This window comes from Perognathus longimembris, chromosome 17, assembly GCF_023159225.1.
Source record: "Perognathus longimembris pacificus isolate PPM17 chromosome 17, ASM2315922v1, whole genome shotgun sequence".
NCBI lineage: Eukaryota > Metazoa > Chordata > Mammalia > Rodentia > Heteromyidae > Perognathus > Perognathus longimembris.
Window position 1 is genome coordinate 36,725,421 of NC_063177.1, and position 20,566 is coordinate 36,745,986.

Below are 20,566 nucleotides of genomic sequence, written 5' to 3' on the forward strand. Positions count from 1 at the left end.
CTGTGGCTCAAGTGGTAGAGTGCTAGCCTTGAGCAAAAGAAGCTTAGGAACAATGTCCAGGCCCTGAGTTTAAGCCCCAGGACTGGCAAAAAAAAAAGTACCTAAAAAAATTGTGCAAGATAGGTGTTCCATGGTTTCACAATTGAGAATTCATCACAAAATAGAAGCATTAGGCCAGGAACCAGTGGCTGACACTTGTAATCCTAGCTACTCAGGAGGCTGGGGTCTAAATCACAGTTCAAAGCCAGCCAGGCAGCAAAGTCTTTTGAGACTCTTAACTCGAATAAACCTCTCAAAAACTGGAAGTGGCTCTATGGCTCAAATGGTAGTGTACTAGCCTTGAGCTGAAGAGCTCAGGGACAGCACCCAGGCCCAGAGTTCAAGCCATGACTGACAAAAAGCCCCTGCTGGGAATATGGCCTGGTGGTAGAGTGCTTGCCTCGTATACGTGAAGCCCTAGGTTTGATTCCTCAGTACCACATATATAGAAAAAGCCAGAAGTGATGCTGTGACTCAAGTGGCAGAGTGCTAGCCTTGAGGAAAAAAAAAAAAAAAAAAAGCCAGAGACAGTGCCCAGACCCTGAGTTCAAAGTCCTAGCACTGGCAAAAAAAAAAAAAAAAAGAAACCTCAAAATCACATTGCCTTGGCTCATATATATAATCCTTGCTACTCAGGAGGCTAGAGGCTAAGATCTGAGGATTGCAGTTCCAAGCCAGACAGGGCAGGAAAGTCCATAAGACTCTTATCTCCATTAACTAGGGGAGGGGGAGCAGGAAGTAAAGCTGTGACTCAAGTGGTAGGGGAAGCTCTGAGTTCAAGCCCTAAGCACCAAAAAAAAAAAAAAAAAAGCAAGCAGGCCAGCAAGAAAGAAATATTGAGAGCCTGGGTTGAGAGCTTGGGTCTTTGATATAGGCTAAGCTTCTAACTTGGAAAAGGGCACAAGCTAAATTATCTGACTAATCATTAGCTTACATTGCTATTATGACTTCTAGAGTTAAGAGATTGATAGCCTCATTGTGCTTTGAGTTATTCATTTTGTAAATGATCCTTTTTTGTGGCAGTATGGCTGCTTATACTATCACTTCCACATTTGTATGAATGATAAATGTTTTTGCAAGTTAACCTCCCACATTAAAATTTAATATCATACTTTAATCTTGATGACAAAGGTATTCAACAAAGCATGGTGGCAGTGAATTGTGGAAATTGCAGATTTTCAAAACTGCACATTTGGGCTCAGTCTTAGCTCACTAAATCCTTCCTCCCAAAATTTGAGAATTTCCCACAATTTCCACCCCTCTTCTGCAGGTATTTTCCATACCTCCAAACTTTCTTCCCTTATTAGCTCCTGAGTAAAATCAAGCCTTTGGAAAAGAATCGGCCTTGGAGAAGCACAGCGGGAAGTGGGTAGTAGAGGGGGATACCCCTCAGTGGTAGAGTGCTTGCTGAACATGTGTAAAGCTCTGGGTTTGATGGGGCTAGGGGAGCACACAAAGAGGAAATCCAGGTGGGGGTTGGACGTGTGACTCGGTAGAGCACAAACCAATGAGCAAAATTGTCAGGTACAAAGTTTAAGTGACAGTCTCCACCCCCATAAAAAGACAAATCTAAGAGGCCTTGGGCATTTTATCAGTCCAGTGATAATCACTACTATTGAAGCAATAACTGATCAATTATTATTAACTATTATAATTAAATGGTGACAATTATAACAATATTTATAATGATCAATAGTAACGTTAATAGTAAAAGTGGTAGTGGCAGACACTAAAATAGATAGTCCTAGACTTTATTGGAATCCATTGGCTTGCTTATCACTGGTGCTCAATCATTAGAGCCATGCTTCCGGATCCATTGATGAGTGAACAGAAACCCTATGCTCTTATAGGCTGTTCTAACCATCCACATTTCTAGTTTCCTTCATCAAACCCCACTTAAAAATACTTTTTAATGTTTTTTTTCCTTTTATTAATTGTATGCATTGTTTAGTGGTACTGAGCAATTGAACCCAAGGTTTCATGCATGCTAGGCAAGCACTCTACCACTAAGCTATATGGCCTGCCTTCCAAGCACCACTTTTTGAAGTAAGGAGAAAATTGTGGTAAGTGAAAATTGTGGAAACTGATCTGGCAACAGAATAGCTACTTTCTATCTATCTATCTTCCTATCTATCATGTCTCTCTTTCTGTCTCTCTCTGTCTCTGTCTCTCTGTCTCTCTCTCCCTCTTGTCCTGCCTAGGCGTAGGCCTGGAGCTTTTTTGTTCAAGGTTAGTACTCTACCACTTGAACTACAGCTCCATTTCCAGCTTTTTGGTGGTTAAGGAGATGTCTCATGGACTCTCCTGCCCAGGTTAGCTTCAAACCGCAATGCTCAGATCTCAGGCTCCCGACAAGCTAGGATTATAAATGCAAGCCACCAGCACCTAGCTAAATTTTTTCTTTTGTAATGTTTTTATTGTAACCTCCAGGAGAGTATAAAAGATGATTTAATTGTACCAAGGCAGTCTACGCTTTCTTCTATTTATAGACCATTTGTATGATTTATAGATCTCTTGTATGATTCAACACAGACACATATGCTTTTTTTGGACCTTTTTTTAATCTGCTAGTTTATACGAAACATGAGTTAATATAATGTTATTTGTCATCATATGCCAAGAGGACGGTAAAGAATGTGATTTATTATGAACACATTCTATAATACCACTTTGCAAATCTTCACAAAACATTCAACGTAAGAGAATGGATACCACTACTTAGTGGATATGGATCTGTTCAAACTTTAAAACAGAACTACCTCTTGCTTCAAAAATCTATACAAACAGGTTGGGCTGGTCCTAGATTCTTGGACAGTTAACATTTCATTCCACTGTGGTTTACCAAACCCTAAAGAGGCAGAGGTTGTTTTCCAGAGAAACTAAAACATTCCTGGGTTATTTTTACATTAATAATGGTGAAAGTGATTGCTGCTAAAATCCTAAGCAACCTTAGAATGTTTAGGTTCTTTAGATGATGAAAGGCCTTGTAGATGCTAGCTTCAGGTGTGAAAACAATAGTTCAGCAATGTATTTTCTAAATGCAAAGCTTTTGGAGAATTTAAGAAGAGACTGTATTCATGGTCATATACAAGACCTCCTTATGGAAGTTAGCCTGAGCGTGTACAAGATGAAACAAATTCAAAAAGTCTCTGTTATCCTCATCATGATCTCCTATACGCCATATACAGGAATAGACAGTAGAGAAAAGAAAAAGTTAAAATTCTTAAATATATGATTTAGAAACAAAAGACGATCTGATTGTTTCTAATAATATTTAAACAGAAGGTTCTGTTAGTGATCTTTACTGAGTCAGATGTTACTATTGAAATAATGAAATTATATCAGAAACACTGGATTATAAATCAAGAAAAAGATCCTATTCTGTGCTTTATTACCTCTATTTATGACCTGGGGCAAGTCAGGTAATTTCTCTAAGCCTTTTTTTTCTCATCTATAAAGCAGAATTAATTATCATATTGGATACCTAATAAAACTGGAAAAGACTTGTTGAAACCTATACAAATATAAGTAAGCAAATTAAAATTTCTGGTTGTGCATAATTTGGATTCTTTTAGAGCAGACATTTCAACCTTATATTCTCTATTGAAACCAATACTGGATTTTGAAAGTAACTAAGCTAGGACTGGAAAAAAAAGCCCTCACAGAAAAACAAAAACAAAAGTGTCTGCTCCTTCCTTTGTTAGTTTAGAAATACCAGTCTATACAGAGCCTAGGGAGAGGACTAGAAGCACTTTCGTTCACATCTGTGCATTGTGTACATTCCTACTCACCAGACATAACAGACTGTAGCATTTCCATTATAACACAGGCAAAGGCATTTGCCACATTCTGCAGGAAGTTATTTCTTTCCACTTGACTGTTGAAGACTTTACAGACATTTTGCATCATTTTAACAGCCCAATCCATGTGATATAGTTCTTTCTCACATACCTGATTTAAACATACAAATTATTATTCTAGGCCTACATGTGAAGAAAAGCTGAAGAATTTGAGAACAGTATTGACAATGGTGGCTTATGATGTAAGATTATTTATTATATATGACACCCTATTGAGTTTGTTTGTTTTGTTTTGTTTTGTTTTGTCAGTCCTGGGGCTTGGACTCAGGGAGAGACTGAGCACTGTCCCTGGATTCTTTTTGCTAAAGGCTAGCACTCTACCACTTGAGCCACAGTGCCACTTCTGGCTTTTTTCTATATATGTGGTGCTGGGGAATCAAACCCAGGGCTTCATGTATGCGAGGCAAGCACTCTTGCCAATAGGCCATATTCCCAGCCCAGGCAAATTGTAATGTTAATTTGCTAGAAAAAAACTTATTCTTATTATTAGTTTTTGTTGTTTTTTTTTACTTACCAAAGCTAAAAAGACAGTGAGCTTTGCCAGTTCAAAGGTATGACCGTTCACAGCTTTACTAGCCATGAAAGCAAAGCAGATGTTGTTCCCGCTTAAGATGAGGAGATGAGCATTATTCTCTAGAAGCCACTCCTGGGGAATCACTTTTATAGAGAAAGAACAGTAACTTGATGAGAAATTACATAAGTATAGTAAGCATATTTCAATACATGCAATAGTGTATTGCATTATTAAATATCAGTGCCAAGGAAAACACTCAGATGTTTTAGTTTTTCAACTACAGCATTCAACTAGAGACAGAAGTTATTGCCATGTCATGGAGGCTTTTATAATTGTGCTAATAATACTAAATAGTAAAAGCAATTCTCCTGCCCATGTCAGTTGGCCAAGTGAGTTTATGTCATATGTAAAAAACACTCCCAAACCAAACAAAAAAAAGAAAGACAAAAGAACAACTTTGTAAACTTTAGAATTTAAAGAAAACTGGTTCACCTTTCCTGTACCAGGAGAAGGCTTTCTTTTCACATAACTTAGAAGGGTGTTTCTGAGAACTTGCAAAATAGGAATGAGTTTTCAAATAATTAATAATAATATATATATTTACAAAATTAAGAATTGAAAGGATGGGGCTGGGAATGTGGCCTAGCGGTAGAGTGCTTGCCTAGCATGCATGAAACCCTGGGTTTGATTCCTCAGCAGCACATAAACAGAAAAAGCTGGAAGTAGTGCTGTGGCTCAAGTGGTAGAGTGTTTGCCTTGAGCAAAAGGAAGCCAGGGACAGTGCTCAGGCCCTGAGTCCAAGCCCCAGGACTGGCAAAAAAAAAAACAAAAACCATTCCAATAACCAACTCTATTGCTTTATATTAGTAAATACATATTTTTTACCTGATAGTTCATCTAAAAGACTGATAATATCATCTGTTGACCATTCTTTGCTGTTTATGTCATACAGTAATTTAATGGCATCAGCCAAACTTTTCAGACTGGATTCATCTGTAGGTCCTTCTATCATCTTCTTCCAAATCACCTTTCCTGAATTGAAACAAATGGTAGGCTATGACAGAATAGTTGGTTTTGGGGTAAAGACTTTAAGGATTGTTTAAAGTGGCTACTGGATTGCATAATGGAATTTCACTATGTAAGCTACTTTTCAAAATGAAATGCCAATTCTGATAACAGTATAAATTTGAATGTTTCTAACTAATGTGATGAAACAAAACAAACAGCTAGACTGTGAAAAATAGTATTTCCAGTTCAAACATGACATTATCCCATAGCAGAATAAGAATATGCAATTGCAAAAAAAAAGAATATGCAATTGCTATAACTTTACTGGAATAAAATAAAATTTATTGATATCCTTCTAAAATTGAACGTGCTATCCTTGATAGTCTTTCAAATCGTTCTATTGAAACAGGGTAATTGAGTCAATTTTTTAATTATTTATCTATAACCAATTCTCTTTGTAGATTATACACAAAATTTGTGTGTGTGTGTTGGGGGGGGTGTTCCTAGGACTTGAATTCAGGGCTTGGGCACTGTCTCTGAGCTTTTTGTACTCAAGGTTAGTGCTCTACCACTTGGAGCCACAGGACCATTTCCAGCTTCTTTGGTTGGAGATAAGACTTTCACAGGGGGCTGGGAATATGGCCTAGTGGCAAGAGTGCTTGCCTCCTACACATGAAGCTCTCGGTTCGATTCCCCAGCACCACATATATGGAAAACGGCCAGAAGGGGCGCTGTGGCTCAAGTGGCAGAGTGCTAGCCTTGAGCGGGAAGAAGCCAGGACGGTGCTCAGGCCCTGAGTCCAAGGCCCAGGACTGGCCAAAAAAAAAAAAAAAAGACTTTCACAGACTTTCCTACTGGGCTGGCTTTGAATCATAGTTCTCATATCTCAGCCTCTTGAGTAGCTAGGATTACAGGTGTGAGCCAGTGGTACCTGACTCATATAACGTTTTAATCTTACTGCTAAAACTCAACATACTTTAAACTGATTATTTTCTGATATGAATGAACTAAATATGAGTGAACTAAAAAAGTACATGATAATTTTAGCTGGCATGGTAGGTCATACCTAGCTACTTGGGAGGCAGAGCTCAAGAGAATTGCAATCTGAAGCCAACCCTGGGTAAAATGTTAGTGAGACCTTAACTCAACCAATAAAAAGCTGGGTATGGTGGCAGAAACCTGTTATACCAACTACATAGGAAGACTAAATAGGAAGGTCATTCATTGTGCAGGTGCATAAACACAAGACTCTGTTTAGGGGGTTGGGAATATGGCCTAGTGGAAGCCTGTTGGGGGCTGTCCTTCCCCCCCAGCCCTGGGACAATGGGATGGAGCCCCTCCCACCTTCCGGCCTCAACAGGAAGAGAAAGCCTCCACCCCTTGGGAGGTGAACACTTGCGTGCCACCATGATGCGGTTGTCCCGCCCACAAAGGAAGTTTCGTGATGTCACTTGATGGACATGGTCCTTAGCCTATGACTGGCCCTTTGGCCAGCCCCCTTTCTTTGCCGCCATTACTTCTATATAAGTGCCCTTCCATATTAAAGTCTTTGAGACGCTTCCCACCACCGCAGCGTGTCCCTGATGCCTTCCTTTTCGCCTCCGCCCTTGGTAACATGTGAGGGGACTGGGGGGAGGGGAGGCTTCAGCAACCTTTCCTCAACTTAGCGCTTGCCCATGTGAGCACGCCTTTGGCCTTCCGCTGGCGGAGGGCCAGGCTGAGTGCTCTTTCATAGAGTTTGTGGTTACCATTCTCCCCGTGGGGGGAGAAAGGGGTTGTTCAGACCCCAACAGAAGCCCAGGGTTCAATTCCCCAGAACCACATATACAGAAAATGGCCAGAAGTGGCGCTGTGGCTCAAGTGGCAGAGTGCTAGCCTTGAGCAAAAAGAAAGCCAGGGACAGTGCTCAGGCCCAGAGTCCAAGCCCCAGGACTGGCCAAAAAAAAAAAAAAAAAAAAAAAAAAAAACAAAGGAAAAAAGAAAATAAGCTGAAGTTGTGACTTAAGTGATAGGGTATCTGTCCAACAAGTAAGAAACCTTGTAGATCCAAGTAGGAGTTTAGACCTAGTACCATTACCACACACAAAAAATGAGGTAAAATAAAAGCATAATTTTAACTTTAAGCAAAATTTAGGCCAAAAATTATAGAAATCAAATTATACATCTACAATTTAGTAAAGCATCAATTCTAATCACTAATTTATTAGTCCTCTCCAGTGACAAACTGGATTTAAGTGATTTAAGATAATGTTTAAAATTAAAAAGCAGCTATTTTAAGTAAGCAAGGATAGAAATATATTTATAATTGGATACAACAAAACAATTTTTATCTTGAAGCTTAAGTTATATACAAGTAGAATAAAATCTATGAAGTTGTGGAACAAAATTTAGTCATTAAGAAACTGAGCAGATTCAAGAGGATAGTTTTCATAAAGCAAAACTGTTTACATAATATACAACTATGAAAAATTTGGTGCTCACCATTCTGAGGCAATGTTGGCCCAAAGATGATATATAGTAATCTTGCTTGGTTCACCATTGGCCATGGTTTTAATATTCTAGTCAACCAAAAAGCAGAATCACTTGGATGTGTCCAGTGATCAAGGAAGACATTTCTACAGAACAGTCTGATTCTTAACTCCAGTCTATGGATACTTCCTATGAAGGCAAAGAAACGTAAATCATTTTATTTTCTGGAAACATGGATTGCATATTTGATAGTGATTAGTGCAAGCTATTAACATTGTGGTTAACATAGTGGTCATAAACTGTATGTCTAAACAAGAAGGCAGGGCTGGGAGTATGGATTAGTGGTAGAGTTCTTGCTTAGCATGCATGAAGTCTTGGGTTCAATTCCTTGTACCACATAAACAGAAAAGTGGTGCTGTGGCTCAAGTGGTAGAGTGCTAGCCTTGAGCAAAAGAAGCTCAGGGACAGTGTCCAGGCCCTGAGTTCAAGCCCCAGGACTGGCAAAAACAAAAAAATCAACAGGAAGGCACCAAGGGATTATTGGTTCTTAATATGCCCTAATTATATAGTTTGACTTTGTTTTTGTCCTACCTTTCTGATTTATGTTTAATACTTTGAATAATGGGTCCATTAAAATACATGTTCACATTTACCAGAATCTCACACAATTTCAGGTTTAAAAAGAAATGAGATTCTGGGTGCTGGTGGCTTACGCCTGTAATCCTAGCTACTCAGGAGACTGAGATCTGAGAATCATGCTCAAAGCCAGCACAGGCAGGACGGGAGAGTCCATGAGGCTCTTACCTTCAATTAGCCACCAGAAAACCAGAAGTGGAATTGGCTCAAAGTGGTAGACATTAGTCCTGAGCAATAAAAGCTCAGGGATAGCACCTAGTTCCTGAGTTCAAGTCCCATAACTGACAAAAATAAACAAATAAATAAAAAGAAATAAGTACAGAGAGAAAGGTCAAAGGAATGAACAAGGAAGTGGTGCTGTGGCTCAAGTTGTAGAGCACTACCTTGAGCTGAAGAGCTCTGGGTCAGTGCCCAGGCCCAGAGTTCAAGCCCCAGGATGACTACCACCACCACCACCAACAACAACAAAAGAATGAACAATTTAGTTTTGATTTTGAACATATCAGGAAACTAATAAAAGTTGTGGGCTTTTTTATTTTTGTTTTCTGCCAGTCATGAGGCTTGGACTCAGGGCCTAAGCACTGTCCCTAGCTTCTCTGCCACTCTGCCACTTGAGTCACAGCGCCACTTCTGGCCTTTTCTACATATGTGGTGCTGAGGAATCAAACCCAGGGCTTCATGTATGGGAGGCAAGCACTCTACCACTAGGCCATATTCCCTAAAAGTTGTTTTTGTTTTTTATTAGAGCTAGACACTGGTGGCTCATGCTTGTAATCCTAGCTACTCAGGAGGCTGAGATGTGAGGATTGCAGTTCAAAATGAGCTTGGGCAGCAAAATCCTTGAGACTTCAATTAACCACCAAAAAAGCTCAAAGGGGAACTGTGGCTCAAGTGGTGAAGTGCTAGCCTTGAGCAAAAATGTTCAGGGACAGCATCCAGACCTTGAGTTCAAGCTCCAGGATCAGAAAAAAAAAAAAAAGTGTTTTTTGTTTTGGTTTGGGTTTTTTTTGCCAGTCCTCGGTCTTGAACTCAGGGCCTGAGCACTGTCTCTGGCTTCTTTTTGCTCAATGCTAATTACCACTTGAGCCGTAGTGCCACTTATGTCTTTTTATGTTGATGTGGTGCTGAGGAATCAAACCCAGGGCATCATGCATGCTAAGCAAGCACCCTACTGCTAGGCCACATTCCCAGCCCAAATCTCTCCTTTTACCCCATGTTTTACAATGAAATACTTTAATCTTATTATTAATTAATTAATTAATTTGGCTGGCCCTGGGCCTTCAACTTTGAGTCTAGGTGCTGTCTCTAAGTTCCTTTTGTTCAAGGCTAGTACTCTACCATTTGATCTACAGCACCACTTCTGGCTTTTTCTATGATTAATTGGAGAAAGATGGCTGGGGATATGGCCTAGTGGCAAGAGTGCTTCCCTTGTATACATGAAGCTCTGGGTTCGATTTCTCAGCACCACATATATAGAAAATGGCCAGAAGGGGAGCTGTGGCTCAAGTGGCAGAGTGCTAGCCTTGAGCAAAAAGAAGCCAGGGCCAGTTCTCAGGACCTGAGTTCAAGGCAAAAGAAAAAAAAATTGGAGAAAGAATCTCATAGACTTTCTTGCCCTGGTTGGCTTCAAACTGTGAACCTCAGATCTCAGCTTCCTGAGTAGCTAGGATTCCATGTGTGAGCCACTTGTACCTGGCATTAAGTTTATTTAAAAACAAACAAACAAACAGAAGAATAGCAAATACTGCGTGGGAATCATTAGATTGTGGTAAGTTTGTTTTAAAATAAATAAATGAAATCCAAAGCATATTAAAGTTTCTTGTCTGTCTTTTTTCTTTTTTTTTTTTTTTTCAGTTTTGGTTTTGGTTAACGCCCTGGGGTTTGAATTCAAGGTCTGGGCACTGTCCATGAGAATTTTTTTTCCCCTCAGGGCTAAAGCTCTACCACTTGAGGCACAGTGCCACTTCCAGTTTTTTCTGAGTAGTTTAGTGGAGATAAGAGTCTCCTGGACTTTTTTGCCTGGGCTAGTTTTGAACCACAATCCTTAGATCTCAACCTCCTGAGTAGCTAGGATTACAGGTGTGAGCCATCAGTGCCCAGAACAACTATTTTTTAAAAATCTTTTTATATCTGTGTGTAACCATAAAGACTAAATATATAGACTGTGCATATAGCCAGCATGCTCAAGACCCTGGGTTTGATCCCCAGCAACTTCAGAAAAAGGAAATATAATTGTTTCATATGTACATAAATAGTATCAAATTAAAAACATCTTTTCGGTAACCACCTTTTCTTAAATTATATTTAAAATTTAATCCATATTATACATGGCTCCAGTTAATTATTCATTCTAGATATTAATGGCTTTAATTGCATAAATTGCCACAATTCATTTATCTATTCTCCTGAAAATAGGCTTTGTTTGCAGTATTTGATAACTACAAATAATGCTGCAATTTCTATTTCTATACTTACACAAGTTTCCCTATACATATTGTGGGATTTTGTCAGAGTGAAAAAACTGGATGCAAGGTTCTATAACTTTTAAACTATGAAATATTACAGATATATAGAAGTTTAAAGAATACTAGAATAAACTCATTAGTTACTACCACAGAACTTAAGGAATTACACTATTCATACAGTCCATTTGCCCATGCCTTCTAATGATTTGCTTGGGGCTGGGGACATGGCCTAGTGGCAAGAATGCTTGCCTCCCATACATGAAACCCTGGGTTCAATTCCCCAGCACTGCATATGCAGAAAATGGCCAGAAGTGGTGCTGTGGCTCAAATGGCAGAGTGCTACCCTTGAGCAAAAAGAAGCCAGGGGCAGTGCTCAGGCCCTGAGTTCAAGCCCTGCCAGGACTGGCAAAAAAAAAATCCACAAATTAAACTGATTTGCTTGCTTCTTCTTTATTATTATTATTTTTTTGTATTGAGGTGAAACCTAGGGTCTTAAACATGTTAGGCAAGCATTCAACCACTGATCTACATCCTCAGCCTGCATATGGGTTGTTGTTTTTTTTAATTGTCCCAGGGATTGAATTTAAGGGCTTGAAAGTGTGTTAAGCTTTATACACTCCCATTCTCTGCACACTACTTTTTGTACCAATAACTAATTGAGTATTATTGTTTCCTTCAATTTCTTTTATTCTATGTGTCATAATTTGGTTCTTGCTTTTATTTTAAAATCTGGTTTGTTTTTAAATATACTTTTGAATTCCTTCTTTTTAAAAAAATTTAATCTCTGAATAATATTATTAGTGAATTGACGTTCTTTACCTGGCTTGCTAGAGACAGCAGTCTGTATCTTGCGGGAAAGATTAGTCAATTCGCATAAGAAGTTATAAACACGATGGCATTCAATTTCATCCCAACCTGCTATTAAAGTCTGTGAAAATTAAGATAAAGAAAACATTATAGAGATTCAAACAGATCAAAATGTTAAATTACGTCCCCCCTATGAGTATCACTTTTTTTTCCCAGGTCCTGGGGCTTTATCTCAGGGCCTGGCCCTGGTGGTGGCGCTTTTATGTTCAAGGCTAGAATCTACCACTTTGAGCCACATCTCTATTTCTGGCTTTTTTTTTTTTTTTTTTTGCTAGATAATTGGAGATAAGAATCTCATGGACTTTCCTGCTTGAATTGGCTTCAAACTACAACCCTCAGATCTCAGTCTCCTGAGTAACGAGGATTACAAGTGTGAGCCATGAGTGCCCAGATGAGTATAACAGTTTTTAATATATGATCCACTATGGAGCTACTCAAATAATAAGTAATTTATATAACCATAACAGAAATGGTCTAAAATTCAGCTTCTTTTTAGTTGAAAAGTAAATATATTTTTAGAAAACATTTTTTTCTTTTGCTTGGAGCTTACAAAAGGATAGATTCCATACTCTAATGTTACAGTTCAAAAAGCATCTGTTTCTTTCACTAAAAAATGTACCTGTAAAAACATGCCATAACATGGAAATCCTAAACATTGCATGGGAGCTGCACAGCCATTAAATTTAAAGCAGGAAATCTGTAATGAGAACAAGTGTAAATTCTTCATTTTCAGTGGATCTGTAAAATGATTTAACTTTTAAATTTAGCGGAATATACAATATTATTTTTCAGTATATATTCAGATTAATTAAGTGTTCCAGAGATTACAAAAGAAGAATGAAACATAGGCTTTGCCCTTAAGGGGTTTACAATTCATTTAGGAGAATAAGCTATATACATGTGAAATTATTACAACTCAAGTTAGAATGAGTAGGAGATCTTAGTGGTAAGATATCATGGTCTATATAGTTTAATAATAAGATATCTTAATAATAAGATAACCTTGGTCTACAGCTCAAGAGGAAAAGTGCTTTATAGCATGTTTAAGGCCCTGGATTCAATCCCTAGTAACATGTACACATACACATATACACACATACAAAATTATTGGAGATAAAGATTGTGAGCTAATTCAGAAGTATCATCTTACTTCTGAGAGCTTCTTGTGAACATACTTCAGCCTTTCCTTTGTGGGTAGCAGCAATGTGCATCTTTTAAATAGTAGGCCTGAGAAAGTAAAGAGACACAGGAAGAAAATAACAATGTAATCAACTTAAACATATCTATAACACAATGGTTTCCTGAAGTCCGGTGTAGTATACTATTATGGCATTCATCAAGTGATTCTGATGTTCATCCAAGAGGTTTAGCCTAAAGTCTTGAAAAGAAATAGTGGAATTGAGCTGACCACTGGTGTTCACACCTGTAAGCCTAGCTAGTCAGGAAGCTGAGATCTGAGGATCATGGTTAGAAGCCAGCCCCAGCCAGAAAGTTTATGATATTCTTATATCCAATTAACCACCAAACAGTGGGAGGTGGAGGTGTGGCTAAAGTGGTAGAGTGCTAGCCTTGAGCAAAAAACATCAGGGACATGCCTAGATCCTGAATTCAAACCCCCAGGACACACACACACACACACACACACACACACACACACTCTCTCTCTCTCTCTCTCTCTCTCTCTCTCTCTCTCTCTCTTCTCTCTCTCTCCTCTCTCTCACTCTCTCTCTCTCTCTCACACACACACACACACACACGAAATAGATTCTACAGGACATGGATAGAAAATGTTTAGATTTTAAAGCATACAATAATAAGATATAAAGATACTCTAGGAAAAATAAAGAAAATGAGTAACCAACCCTTAGGGGTTGGAGGCATGGCTCAGTTAGAAGAGCAGTCTTGGACCTGAAAAAAAAGATACACTTAGGAAAATTTTGTCTTTTTCCATAGAAAACAGATTCTATTATCTTTTGAAATTAACTTCATGTTCAAAAAGGAAAATATTTTAAGAGCTGTAAAACATGGAAAGAAGGGGAAAAGAGAGTTTGTGTTCATGAGTTTTAGGAGTCAGAAGTCATTTTTGCTCACAGTATCTAGTTCAGCTTAAACATCTATCTATCCCTTTTATGGGGATTGCATGGTAGGAATGTGTACGATTTCGTGATCAGACATTTTACAAAAGGAAAAAAAGGCCCTTCAATTCCTCATGTGACAGATGTGACAGGAGCTACAGTGACAAGTGTATGATTTGTTTCCTTTAAGTCTTCTGTATTCCTAAAATGGCAGTACATTATTAAAACATTCTTATAAAAACAAATGTCTTCAAACTAAAAATAATACACATAGAAGGAAAATAGCTACTTAAATATTATGACTTGCTTCAGTTTTTATATTCTGCATATTTACCTTTTCACATAATAATTATATAATTCTGAAAAATCTGTAAGAATGGGCTGGGAATGTGGCTCAGCAGTAGAGTGCTTGCCTAGCATGCATGAAGCCCTGGGTTTGATTCCTCAGCGCCACATAAACATAAAAAAAAAAGCTGGAAATGGTGCTGTGGCTCATGTGGTAGAGTGCTAGCCTTGAGCAAAAGGAAGCCAAGGACAGTGCTTAGGCCCTGAGTTCAAGCTCCAGGACTGGCAAAAAAAAAAAAAAATCTATAGGAATCTAATGCGGGGTGTGTGTGTGTGTGTGTGTGTGTGTGTGTGTGTGTGTGTGTGTGTGTGTGTGTTTACTGGAGCTTGAACTCAGGGTCTAGCTTTATTACTCAAGGCTGGTGCTCCACCACTTGAACCGCAGCTCCAGTTCTGGTTTTAGCTGGCTAATTGGAGATAAGAGTCTCATGAACTTTCCTGCACGAGCTAGCTTCAAACTGCAATACTGAGCCTCCTGAGTATCCAGGATTATCAGCATATGCCACCAGTGTCTGCCTACATTTGAGTAATACATGGTCAGAAATGAATTTTAAACATAAACACTTCTCATTTTTGTACATAAAAATATTTTTTTAGATTAAGTTCTTTCACTTTGACATCCACTCTCATGGTATGTTATAGCTGGAGATTTTTAATTATAATTGTATGTTGATTGCTTTTTACACTGTAAAGCTCATATTTTTAACTCAAGTTGCAATTTATCATAAAACCCAATATTGGCTGACTCTTAAATTTTCTTTTAAAACAAAGGTGCTCTGCCTTTAGAGACCAACTTCTTTAAGTTGTTCCTGCTAAAATAGTCAGACGTAATGTTCTTTCCACATTGGCCATCTGCTTGGTTCTGTATGAAAAAGCAACTTAAAAATTGTAATCATCTGAAAATGTTATTTTAATGTCTAGAAACAGGAACAGATCAGACAGGAGTGACAACGTAAAAAAAGGGAAAGTATATCAAACATTTACCAAAAGAATCAGTCATACAACAGGTGTGTGTCAAAATTAAATGGAAGGTTGAAGTTAGTATATGAATAATATCATTTTTTGCCAGCCAGTAGGATGAATATATATTTGTATGTTACAGAATTATCCATACTGGTGTGTGTGTGTGTGTGTGTATGTGTGTGTATGTTAGTGTGTGTTATGAGGGTTTAAATTTAAATTCAGGGCTTTATGCTGAGGTGCCAGACTTTGAAGTCAGGCCCCACCACGTGAACCCCATTTTAGAATCGAACCCTGAGCCAATCAGATTTGTACCTGTGTTCTAATCTTGCTTGCACAGCTGATTGTTGTAACCTTGTTCTTTGCCTTTATAAGCCCTGTGTAATCACAGCTCCAGGCTCCCTCCTAACCTCCGCTGTGTCGGTGGGTAGGACGAGGCCCGAGTTGCAGCTCGCTTAAATAAAGCCTTGCCTTGCTTTTGCATTTCGGAAATGTCTGAGTCTCGGTGGTCTTTTTGGTGGTGGTCTTGCAACTTGGCACAACAATGCTTGCTAGAATAAGGTGAGCCAACCCCCTTCCTTTTGTCCCAGTTTAAACAACTGAAGAAAAAAGAAATTCTGTCAGACCAACACCATTACAGAGAGAGACACAGAGAGAGGTCACCTGTGGTCACAAGCTTACCAAATCTAGTCAACGACACTAAAACCAAAAAACTCTATTCATATCACACATCTTTCATTTGTTCTAATTAAAAATATTTGTCAAATGTATTTACATACCAATATAATATTTTTTTCTTTCTGTACTGGTTCTGGGACTTAAAACTCAGCTGTCCCTTAGCTTCCATTCCCCACCTACTATCAAAGCTAGTGCTCTACCACTTGAGCCATATCTCCACTTCTGGCCTTTTGGTAGTTAATTGGAGATAAGAATCTCATGGACCTTCCTGCCAGCCCTTTCCCCTCCACCCCACCTCCCTGAAAGTGGTGATACCCAGATCCCAGCCTTCTGAGTGGCTAGGATTATAGGTTTGAGCCACTGGTACCCAATATAGTCTTATTTTATTAAGTGAGAGGGAGGCATTCTTGGGCTACTACCAGGCAATATGTACTCAACTTATTACTATATCTTTATTTAAATCCCAACATTTTATTTCCATACTCTGGTTAATTTTAACTTAGTTTCAAAGTGAAATTGCTGTCATTAGTCAAAGTGAAATTAGGAATTGCATTACTCTAGGGTGAATGAAAACAATGGGGTAAAAGATATAAATTATTATATATCAGGAAAAGAAAGATTATACAGAATTTCCTTTGATAAGTTCAATTTAATAATAATATAATGATTTATTAGTAAATGCATATACTGTTTATCAAGAAAAATGATAGATTCTGACAGGAAAATAAATGATCCTCCACAATAATGTGTTTAAATTTCTTTTTTTCTTCTCTCTTTTCTTTTTTCTTTTTGTTGCCAGTCCTGGGGCTTGAACTCAGGGTGTAGACATTGTCCCTGGGCTTCTTTCGCTCAAGGCTAGCACTCTGCCACTTGAGCTACTCCACCTTTTTCTGTTTATGTGGTACTGAGGAATAGAACCCAGGGCTTCATGCATACTAGGCAAGCACTCTACCACTAAGCCACATTCCCAACCTCTTCTCTTCTCCTCCTCCCTTCTTCCCTCTTCCCCTCCCCTCCCCCTCCTTCTCCCTCTCCTCTTCCTCCTCCTTGAACTCAGGGCCTGAGCACTGTCCTTGGCGTTTTTTGCTCAAGGCTAGCACTCTACCACTTGAGTCATAGCGCCACTTCTGCTTTTTCTATATATGTGGTACTGAGGAATAGAACCCAGGTTTTCATGTATACGAAGTAAGCACTCTAACACTAGGCCATATTCCCAGCCTCTTTTTATTTTTTTGAGGGACAGTACTGAGGCTTGAACCTAAGGCCTGGTGCAAGTATCATACCACTTGAGCCATACCTCCAACCCTTTTTTTCTATTTTTAAGGGCTAGATTATGGTTGAAAGGGAAAAGACACAGAAATAACACTCATTTGAAGCACAGGAAATAAAGCACAGAAAACACATCAATTCTCTAAGTTTGTAAGACACCTAGACAATAAGTAATAGACAATGAATCCAGATAAAATTCACCAAGACTGGCACTTTACATTACATTCTCTGACCTTTAAAGATAAGTGTAAGCAACTTTGTGAAGGAAAAGTCTTTTCACTGAAAAGTAAAAGCACCACGCAGATAGGTATATTTTAGGAAACATTTCACATTGCACTAGTCTACAGAAAATCTTAAATAAGTTTGTTACTTATTGCAATTCTTATTTCATAAATTACCTAGAGATCTGTAGTGCTCCAATATGTAGGAATCCTGATTGTTGTCAGGTAGATCAGTGTTATGAAAATCCTGTAGTAAAAGTCTTTTACTTCCTGATGAGGTTGAGATATAATTGATAATGTGCTGGTTGACTGTTTTGGATACCATACTTAGCATGCTGACATCCATCACTACAAAAAGAAACATATTTGACAAGAATATCATTATTGGTACAGCTTATGAATAAAAATAAATTTAATGAAAAAATTCTTGAAATTGTTTTTAGGGGCTGGGAATGTGGCTTCGCGGTAAAGTGTTTGCCTAGCATGCATGAAGCCCTAGGTTCAATTCCTCAGCACCACATATACAGAAAAAGCCAGAAGTGGCACTGTGGCTCAAGTGGTAGAGTACTAGCCTTGAGCAAAAAGAAGACAGGGATAATGCTCAGGCCCTGAGCCAAATCCCCAGGACTGGCAAAAATAGGTAAATAAATTTTAAAAAATGTTTTTAATCCAGTTTTCAGTGATTAGAATATATTGAGATGTATAATCAAGCTACCTTGACATTACAATTACAGGTATATATATATATTTTTTCATAACTCAGGGCCTGGGCATTGTTCCTGGCCTTTTATGCTCAAGGCTAGTTTTTTTTTTTTTTTTTTCTTTGCCAGTCCTGGGGCTTGGACTCAGGGCCTGAGCACCATCCCTGGCTTCTTCCTGCTCAAGGCTAGCACTCTGCCACCTGAGTCACAGTGCCCCTTCTGGCCGTTTTCCATATATGTGGTGCTGGGGAATCGAACTGAGAGCTTCATGTGTAGGAGGCAAGCACTCTTGCCACTAGGCCATATTCCCAGCCATCAAGGCTAGTTTTCTACCACTTGAGCCACTCCTCCACTCTGGATTTTGGGGGGTATTTAATTGGAGGAAAGAGATTTCAAGACTTTTATACCCAGTTTGGCTTTGAACCATGATCCTCATATCTCAGCCTCCTGAGTAGCTAGGGTTATAGGTTTGAGCCACCAGTGCCAGCTCTCTTTCTCTTTTTAAGACGAAGTCTTGTTGTATAAGCCATTCTAGTCTAGATCTTGTGATCCTCCTGCCTCAGCCTCGTAAGTGCTGTGATTATAGAGATGTACCACCACACTTGGCTTATCCTTTTTTTTTTTTTTTCTGCTGGTACTGGGGCTTGAACTCAGGGCCAATGCACAGTCCCTTAGCCTCATTATGCTCAAGGCTAGTGCTCTACCACTTGTGACTTTTTTTGAGTAATTTATTGGAGATAAGACTCTCATGACTTTTCCAGCCCAGGCTGTCTTTGAACCGTGATTCTCAGATTTTAGCCTCCTGAGTAGCTAGAATTACAGGTGTGAGCTATCAGTGCCCAGCTTAGTTTATAGAGTTTTAAAAAAGAGTTTAAACATTGTTCTTTCTAATTTATTCCTTTGCTATCAACAATAGAAGTCTAAGGGAGAAAAAAAAACAGCAAAACTGCTGCCAATATTTTAGCAGAGCCTAGGATGACAAACTAGTCCTTAGGAAAACTATAATATTGCTTGCTTGTTTGTTTTGTGTCAGTCCTAGGGCTTGAACTCAGGGCCTGGTAGCTGTCTCTGAGCTTTTTTGCTTAAGTGTGAGCCACAGGCACTCAGCTGAAAATTATAATATTTTGGTGTCTTATGAAGCCTATTCATAGTCCTCAAAACTCACCTGACAAATATTTTAAAATTATTTGGAATATTTCCAATGGCAAAACTTTAAAATCTCCAAATGTTGACATGGATGGAGACCCTGAGTCAGGAATGTTGGAAAAAGAGGCAGATCCATGGTTGCAACGTTTATATTTCTCCTTGGGAATCAAAGTGAAACTGTTATTTATTCTAGATGTCATCTTTTCCTTATGCTATTAATTTATCCTGTACAAGAAACAAAGGAGAGAGGAAATTAAAGCAAGGAAGAACTTGTCTTGTTTTATTTTTACTGCTGGACCTCTAACCTAGGGTTTGTACATGTGTACATGTTAGACAATCCTATTACATTTTCTGTCTGCTGTTTTTTTTTTTGTTCTTAAATAAAGAGATCCTCACTTTGATAGGCAATAACCGTCTTTTCACATTTATAAAAGTTTTACCATGATGTTAATTAATGTAGGTCCCATCTAGGGTGCAAATTTATCTCACCATCACTTGAAGATATATAGAATATTTTACCTCTGATAAAGTATGAGTATTAGGAAATGAAACATGTATTTGGAAGAGATATTTCTAAGAAAACAAAAACGAAAAAATAGGGCAAGGCACCAGTGATTCACACCTGTAATCCTAGCTACTCAGGAAGCTGAGATCTGAGGATCACAGTTCAAAGCCAGCTTGGGCAGAAAAGTCGTTGAGACTCTTATCTCCAATAAACTACTTAGAAAAAGCCAGAGGTGGTGTTGTGGCTCAAGTGGTAGTGTGCTAGCCTTGTACACAAAGATGCTCAGGAATAGGGCACAGGCCCTAGTACTGGAAAAAATAAAGAAAAATAGGAAAACTAGGCATGGGCTAGTGGCTCAAGCCTGTAATCCTAGCAACTCAAGAGGCTGAGATCTGAGGATCGTGTTCAAAGTCAGCCTGGGCAGGGACATCAATGAGATTCTTATCTCCAATAAACTATCAAAAAACCACAACTAGGGCTGGGAATATGGCTTAGTGGTAGAGTGCTTGCCTTGCATGCATGAAGCCCTGGGTTTGATTCCTCAGTACCACATAAACAAAAAAAGCAGGAAGTGGTGCTGTGGCTCAAGTGGTAGAGTGCTAGCCTTGAGCAAAAAGAAGCCAGGGACAGTGCTTAGGCCCTGAATCCAAGCCCCAGGACTGGCAAAAAGCAAAACAAACAAACAAACAAACAAACATAGCTAGAGCTGTGGCTGAAGTGGTAGAGTGCTTACCTTGAGCAAAAAAGCTTAGGGACAGCACTGAAGCCCTGAATTCAAGCCTAAGGATATGTGTATGTGTGCACATGT

At 38.8% G+C, this 20,566-nt stretch overlaps 1 protein-coding gene across 1 annotated transcript; it reads right to left on the reverse strand.

Moving 5' to 3' along the window:
• Positions 1-3,097: 3,097 nt before the first annotated feature.
• Fbxo47 (F-box protein 47) lies at positions 3,098-19,453 on the reverse strand. The gene is made up of 10 exons (XM_048366593.1): positions 19,273-19,453; positions 17,584-17,754; positions 13,009-13,085; positions 12,478-12,555; positions 11,811-11,919; positions 7,903-8,079; positions 5,299-5,445; positions 4,414-4,556; positions 3,831-3,990; positions 3,098-3,210 (listed from the first exon to the last, which is right to left on the reverse strand). The coding sequence occupies exons 1-10, from the start codon at positions 19,451-19,453 to the stop codon at positions 3,098-3,100; spliced, it is 1,356 nt and encodes a 451-aa protein (XP_048222550.1).
• Between the last annotated feature and the right edge of the window lie 1,113 nt (positions 19,454-20,566).